General features: G+C 59.5%; 2 protein-coding genes across 3 annotated transcripts in view; both read left to right on the plus strand.

Annotated features, from left to right (window-relative positions):
* CHKB (choline kinase beta) overlaps positions 1–1681 on the plus strand; it is a 3657-nt gene extending 1976 nt beyond the window's left edge. For both annotated transcript variants that reach the window (XM_024737478.1, XM_024737480.1), the window contains exons 6-11: positions 146–204; positions 292–373; positions 503–611; positions 754–857; positions 1152–1233; positions 1379–1681. In XM_024737478.1, the coding sequence (XP_024593246.1) occupies positions 146–204; positions 292–373; positions 503–611; positions 754–857; positions 1152–1233; positions 1379–1453 (511 nt within the window). In that variant the 3' untranslated portion in view covers positions 1454–1681. The remainder of the gene's footprint in view (positions 1–145; positions 205–291; positions 374–502; positions 612–753; positions 858–1151; positions 1234–1378) is intronic.
* A 149-nt stretch (positions 1682–1830) lies between these two features.
* CPT1B (carnitine palmitoyltransferase 1B) overlaps positions 1831–7261 on the plus strand; it is an 8578-nt gene continuing 3147 nt past the window's right edge. The window contains exons 1-10 of the mRNA XM_024737477.1: positions 1831–2924; positions 3275–3414; positions 3728–3905; positions 4119–4220; positions 4411–4548; positions 4649–4726; positions 5649–5756; positions 5832–5916; positions 6570–6765; positions 7045–7261. The exon at positions 7045–7261 is cut by the window's right edge and continues 126 nt beyond it. Of these exons, the coding sequence (XP_024593245.1) occupies positions 2784–2924; positions 3275–3414; positions 3728–3905; positions 4119–4220; positions 4411–4548; positions 4649–4726; positions 5649–5756; positions 5832–5916; positions 6570–6765; positions 7045–7261 (1383 nt within the window). The 5' untranslated portion in view covers positions 1831–2783. The remainder of the gene's footprint in view (positions 2925–3274; positions 3415–3727; positions 3906–4118; positions 4221–4410; positions 4549–4648; positions 4727–5648; positions 5757–5831; positions 5917–6569; positions 6766–7044) is intronic.

Here is a 7261-nt window from a genome sequence, read left to right on the forward strand (position 1 = left end):
GAAGAGCACAGGAGATGTGCCAGGCACCTAGTGGGGTCCTACCCAGGATTTGCTGAAGGCTGGGGTCAAGGCCTCGCCCATGCGGGTGCCTCTGACCCTCCTTTCGTCACTCCTGCTCAGGACCCATGCCCGTGTTCCCCTGCAGGAAGTTGCTAGACTCTACCCCATCACCAGTGGTCTTTTGCCACAATGACATCCAGGAAGGTAGGAGAAGGCATCTGAGTCTCCCAGCCTCAGGTGAGGGGGGCCAGAGGACCCTGGAGTGACCAGAACCTCACCACATTTCTCCAGGGAACATCTTACTGCTCTCAGAGCCAGAAAACATTGACGGCCTCATGCTGGTCGACTTCGAGTACAGCAGTTATAACTACAGGTGAGGGTAAGAGGATGGCCTCCCATGGGTCTGTTCCCACAGTGCCCTGGAAAAGCAGACCAGGTCTTCATCTCTGCATCCCAGCTGCCCAGCGTATTTGGGGACTGAGTGTCCACCTTATTCCCTCAGGGGCTTTGACATTGGGAACCATTTTTGTGAGTGGGTTTACGATTACACTCATGAGGAGTGGCCTTTCTACAAAGCGCAGCCTGCAAACTACCCCACCCGGGGACAGCAGGTATGTGGGCCAGAAGCTGGGAGCAGGACCTGGCTTAGAAGGGAGAAGGAGGTTGAAGTCTGGAAGGAATGGCGAGCAAGGGTGTTAACTGGGAAATGCTCCCCAGTCTCCCCATTTCCTGACTCTTGTCTTTTGATCTCAGCTCCATTTTATTCGCCACTACCTGGCGGAGGTAAAGAAAGGTGAGACCATCTCCCAAGAGGAGCAGAGGAAACTGGAAGCAGATTTGCTGGCAGAGGCTAATAGGTGAGGAAAGATGTGTGGGGCAGGGGTGGAGCAGGGCGCAGAGGCAAGGGGGGGAATGTGGCAGGTAGACTCACTGGGCTGCAGGTAAGGGGTCAGTGCAAAGTGGGGGCAGGAAGTGAGGATGAGGTCTGAGGCTGATGGGGAAGAACAGTTTGAGAGTGGGAAGAGTCAGGACAGGGTAGGGGTTAAGACAATAGGGGAGAAGTTAGAGCTTTGGGGCTTGACCAGCCTGGAGGAGGGGGTTCAGGCAGTGCCAAATGTGCTCTGAACCCCCATTTTCCTGCTCCCCCTCAGGTATGCTCTGGCATCTCATTTCTTCTGGGGTCTCTGGTCCATCCTCCAGGCATCCATGTCCACTATAGAATTTGGTTACTTGGTAAGTAACCAGGTTGGGTGAGTTAGGTGTGGGGACGGGGCGCAGCAGAGGCCTCGGACCCTCTAGGCCAGCTGTGGGCAGACTGAGGGGGGTGTGGGGTGCTAGTCCCACCCCTTCTCACCAGTGCGCGGGTGTCCTTCCTTAGGAGTACGCCCAGTCTCGGTTCCAGTTCTACTTCCAGCAGAAGGGAGAGCTGACCAGCTTCTACCCCTCATCCTGACTCTCCACGTCCCAACTCCTTGGATTTCTCCTGGAGCCTCCAGGGCAGGACCTTGGAGGGAGGGACAGAGGGGAGGCCCTGGGGACTGGGCTGAGCCCGAGTGAGACTGGGGTTAAGGAGGCTGACCTTCCCCCTCACCCCCCGAGTTTGAGCAGGTCCCCACCGCAGGCAAGTGGGCAGAAGCCCTGGGATGTGTACCTTAAGACAATAAACTAGCTTCTTCCTTCACACCGTCCTAACCCTGCTTGGGTGCGGCGGAAGGTACCGACCAAGGACTGCACACAGATTGACAAAGGGGCCACTGCTAGGAGCCTCAGTTTCCCCTCCTGAAAAGCGTGGCTCTTGGGTAATCTGGGCTTGAAAGTGGTTAGGGGTCCATTTCTGCTGTCCCCCACCCCGGCTCCTGCTTAGAAGTGATACATACTCAGAGGACTTGGGTCGGGCAGTGGGGAGTTACGGGGTACAAAGAGGGCCCCGGGGTGGGGCTGCCCAACCCTGAGCACTGGAGATCAGGGAACAGGAGGCACAGCTGACACACTGGTGACCTTTTCCCTACATTCGGCTATTTTTAGCTCTAATGCCACCATCCTCACGTGAGACCCGTTGGGCGCCCCAGGCTCTCAGACCTTTGAGCCATCTTCATCTTGCAGAAACCCGGCTCCCCCCCCACTCCTGATTCTCGCCTCGGAGCCGGGGAGATTCTGGTTGCCAACCCCCAACTGTTCTCTCAACCCAAATTTGGGAGTGGGTGTCAGGTTCCCGGTGAGGGCGGGACTTAGGTGGCCAGGCCTGAAGGACGTGGGGACACAGGCCACAGTGACTGTCCCCACAAGCGGACAGGAGTACACCTGAGCCGTGAGTGGAGTTGGGGGTGGCTCTGGGCTGCCGGCCTGGCCCAGGGCTCTGAGCCGGCAAGTGGGGCGGGGGATGGGGGTTGAGGCTGGTGCCAGGGTCCCACGTGGCAGCGCTGGGGGTACGCAGACCCCGCCTCACTCCAGACCAGACCGACTCCGCTTCCGGGGCCCCTCTAGCCCCCACCCCGAGGCCGCCCTACACTGTCCTCGGGATTCCTGACGTTTTCAAGGCCCTGATCCCCTTCCGACCCCCGCACCATCGCACGAAGGTTCTGTGGCGGTTGTCGAGGCTGGGGGGCCAGGGGTGGGGCCTCGGCGCTGCGGGTGGCCGACCCAGGGCGGAAGGGGAGGGAGGCGGGTTGGGGCGCGGCTAGTGCCCGGGGGCGGGGTCTCGACGCGGGCGGCCGAGCTGCCCGCACACCCTCCTGCCACCTCCCAGGTGCCCAGCAACTCCCAGGTGTCCAGCAACCCACAGGATGGCGGAAGCGCACCAGGCTGTGGCCTTCCAGTTCACGGTGACGCCAGAGGGGGTCGACTTCCGGCTCAGTCGGGAGGCCCTAAAACACATCTACCTGTCCGGCATAAACTCCTGGAAGAAACGCCTGATTCGCATCAAGGTGGGCGCAGGTGGTTCTGGTCTCTTCCAGCAGGTGCAGAATCGAGCCTTCCAGGGAGGCAGAGGCTAGGTGTCAGCTCCTGCCGATTGTCAAGGTCCTCCACCCCCATCTCGGCTGACAGCTCTGTGGAGTGACAGGCTCCAGCAGTGCAGAAACCAGAGGGGTGCTCAAGGCATGGAGAGGAGATGGGTGTGCATGAAGTGTCAGTGGGACACAGTAATCGGGTGCTGCAGGTGCGGGAGTGTGGAGGGGGGTCCACCAGACGTGAAGAAGTGAAAACAGGCAAAGACTTCATAGGTGCCTGCTTACCCCAGTCCTTGCTCTGTGAGCATTCCTGTTTTTGCCCACAGAATGGCATCCTCAGGGGTGTGTACCCTGGCAGCCCCACCAGCTGGCTGTTCGTCGTCATGACGACACTGGGTTCCTCCTACTGCAACGTGGACATCTCCATGGGGCTGGTCTGTTTTATCCAGAGATGGCTTCCTGAGGGGTAAGAAGTGGGGCCATGAGAAAGGGCTGGGTGGGCTCCAAGGCCAGGGTTCCTGAGCTGGGCAGTTACAGGACAACTGCCATTGGAGGTAATAGGGGCAGCTCTCCCTGGGGGCGACCACCATCTCAGTCCCTACTTCTGTAACTTTGAGTGTGACGCACTCAGAGGCTCACATGTGAGTGTGTCCAGGGAGTTTTTCCTCCCTTGGTGCCTCCCCCGAGATGGCTCACATACATCAGGACTGCAGAGTCAGAATCTCCCTGAGGTTGGTCTCAAGTGGACCCCCCTGCAGTCCTCTCCCCTTCTCTGATAGATGTGGCCCCTACCGGAGCCCACAGACGCGGACACTTCTCAGCATGGCCATCTTCTCCACGGGGGTCTGGATGACGGGCATCCTCTTCGTCCGCCAAACCCTGAAACTGCTGCTTTCCTACCACGGTTGGCTGTTTGAGATGCACGGCCAGACCAGCCACTTCACCAGAGTCTGGGCTGTGAGCAGAAGCTGGTGGAGGGGTCCAGGCATCGGGTTTGAGACCCCAGGGCCTCACTTTGGGTTCTGAGCTGGAGGGGACAGCCAGGCGGGGCACTGTTGCCTGGCGGGGTTTGTCCCGGTTCTGAGGGTCTGGGGTAGCCCCTCCAGTGTTTACTAGTTTCCATTCTTTCCCCCGGCTTCCCCCTCAACATTCTCCACTCTGTACCCCCAGATGTGTGTCCGCCTTCTGTCCGGCCAGCGGCCCATGCTCTACAGCTTCCAGACATCTCTGCCCAAGTTGCCCGTGCCCAGCGTGTCAGCCACGATTCATCGGGTGAGGGCCTGGGTCAGACATCCCAGTGGGCAGGGCAGGCTGGACTCAGAGGACTTATCCAAACATAAGGGACTGTCCCCTACAAAGAGTCGGCTTGAGAGGGAGCAATGGGGCTGGGCTTGGAAGAAGGTCAGGACAGAGGCAGCTCTTGCTGACTGGCCCTCACACGGGCAATAACTTGGCTGGACAGTACCTAGAATCCGTGCAACACTTATTGGATGACGAGGAATATTACCGAATGGAGACGCTGGCCAAGGAATTCCAGGAGAAGACTGCCCCCAGGCTGCAGAAGTACCTGGTACTCAAGTCATGGTGGGCAGCCAATTATGTGAGTTCTACCTCCCGGGCTTACCCTCTCCCACCCTGTGTCCTGGCTGCTCACAGCCCACCCTCCTCTGCCCCAGCTCCAACCTCCCACCCACCCGCAGGTGAGCGACTGGTGGGAAGAGTATGTCTACCTTCGAGGCAGGACTCCCCTCATGGTGAACAGCAACTATTATGTCATGGTAAGGGCTAGAGCCACACTGGCTCCTGTGTGCTCAGCTCTGTCCCCAGCTCTGGTCTCAGGGCAAGGAACCTGCAGGACAGTTCAGAGCCCTAGTGGTGGTTTCTGTAGGCAAGTGGGGGTTCTGAAGTGAGGCCTGAAGGAGAGGGAAGATGCGGGGGTGGGGGTGGTGGTCATATCCTGGAAGAATAGTCAGGAAGCAGCTCGCAGGCGACGGGGATACTGAGGGTCTGGAGAGCCCAGTAGACCCCACAGGCTGATACTGTCACTCCCAGAGTTCCTCAGGCTCACTGTTCTGCCCGGCTCAGGCGCTCTCACTTCCTTCCTTGTTCCCTCGCTGGCTTTCCAGCCACAACTTCCCAGCCGTCCTGACGCCATTACCAGGGAACTTCCTTAAGTGTGTCTTAAGCAGATCCAGAGCTGTTTCTTGTAGAGCTCAGGGGGTCACTGTCGGTCCCTATCCCACATGACTGACCCTTTTCATGCTCCTAGTATAAGACTGTGCGCAGCCAGCTGGGAGAGGCTGCCCAGCCACTGCCCTGTGCACCTCTTTGCTCTCCCACTTCCAAAGCACGTTTCAAGTAGCATGCTGCCATTTTCCTCCTCCACAAAGCTGTCTTTCCGGAAACCTATATGCAATTTGTCTAGACCAGAGATTTTAAGCTGTTTTGTAGTGGCAGAACCCCTTCCTCAAAGAAAAATAAGCAAAACATCAACAAATACAATGGGTTTGGAAAAGCAGCTCAGGTCAAAGCCAGGGCAGGGGGTTATCTGATCAGTAGTTATGCGTTTCACTTCTTGTACTTGGTTCTCAGAGGGTGTGCAGGATGGACTGGGGAAAGGGGGCAAGACACCCCAGACAGAGAGACGCCACTGTGCACACCTGTCGCAGCCTCCTTGCAGGCTCTGCTCTCTCCCTGTAGGACTTAGTGCTCGTCAAGAACACAGACGTGCAGGCAGCCCGCCTGGGAAACATTGTCCACGCCATGATCATGTATCGCCGTAAACTTGACCGTGAAGAGATCAAGCCTGTGAGTTGGGTTGGGGGTGAGGGCGTGACCGGGAGAGGAGGCCTGCGTCTGAGCTGTGCTGGGCCGTCCTCCTAGGTGATGGCACTGGGCATCGTGCCCATGTGCTCCTACCAGATGGAGAGGATGTTCAACACCACCCGGATCCCAGGGAAGGACACAGGTACTAGGCCGTGGCTGGGCGCCCGCGCTGGGGCCGCAGGATGGAGGCCGCCCCCTCCCAGCTGTGGGCCCACCACGGCCAGATGCCCTACCGCCTGCTGGTCACCAAGCGTCCTCAGTGTCTCAGGGTCACGTAGCTGCGAAAAATAGTTTGTGGCCGATACTAGACACCTGCTGTTTACAGGCACGGTGCTAGTACTGGGACCCTGGGAGACCCAGGTCAGAGCCCCTCCCCTGCAGGGGCTCACAGTTCCGGAGTCTCCCACGCAAAGATCAACAGGAGGCCTAGTGGAGCTCCCCGCTCAAGGAGCCTGTAGAGGAGGAGGGGTGGGCTCGCCCAGGGACCCCAGGGCCGCCAAGCAGCACCCGCATTTCTAATGCCAGGACAGTCTGTGGGATTTCCTAGAGCTTTGGTTTTCTCTTCTGTGAAATGCCTCATGGGACTGTGGTTGGCATTAAGTGACAGACAGGGAAGCTCAGGGCACGGGGCCTGGCTTGGTGCCAGCAGATTCCGCCCAGGGAAGGGGAAGGGAGGCCAGGCGAAGGGTCCATGCGGTCACCTGGTGTGAGGCTGGGGGGCCATCCTGAGTGGCATGGGGGGAGGGAGGAGCTCCCTACCTTCCCGCCTGAGCCCACTCATGGCCTCTGCCACAGACGTGCTGCAGCACCTCACAGACAGCAGGCACATAGCCGTCTACCACAAGGGCCGTTTCTTCAAGTTGTGGCTCTATGAGGGCTCCCGCCTGCTCAAGCCTCGGGACCTGGAGATGCAGTTCCAGAGGATCCTGGATGACCCCTCCCCACCCCAGCCTGGGGAGGAGAGACTGGCGGCCCTCACCGCAGGGGGAAGGTATTGGGGCCCAGGTTCAGGCGCTGTGAGGAGAGGAGTTGGGTCCTGTGTGCCACCCTGGAACTCGGCCAGAGCCCTCAGCAAGGGAGGAGCGTGGGCCCCAGCGTCCTCTGCGTAAACCAGGACCTGTGGTCGTGAGGGGCGCGGCAGGAGGGTAGCTGCTGTGACCTCTAACTGCTGGTGGCTAGGTGGGGGTGTGTGGAGAAGGGGGACACAGATCCTGGGAGGTGACCTCACGCCCACAGGGCCCCGCCCCCCACTCTGCCCTCGCGCCCTCAGAGTGGAGTGGGCTCAGGTACGCCAGGCCTTCTTCGGCTCCGGCAAGAACAAGGCTGCCCTGGATGCCATCGAGCGCGCTGCTTTCTTTGTGGCTCTGGATGAGGAGTCTCACCGCTACGACCCCGAAGACGAGGCCAGCCTCAGCCTCTACGGCAAGGCCTTGCTGCACGGCAGCTGCTACAACAGGTACCACACCCCCAGCTCCACTGCAGGGCCC

The sequence above is a fragment of the Neophocaena asiaeorientalis genome, unplaced genomic scaffold (genome assembly GCF_003031525.2).
Source record: "Neophocaena asiaeorientalis asiaeorientalis breed wild unplaced genomic scaffold, Neophocaena_asiaeorientalis_V1.1 scaffold242, whole genome shotgun sequence".
NCBI lineage: Eukaryota > Metazoa > Chordata > Mammalia > Artiodactyla > Phocoenidae > Neophocaena > Neophocaena asiaeorientalis.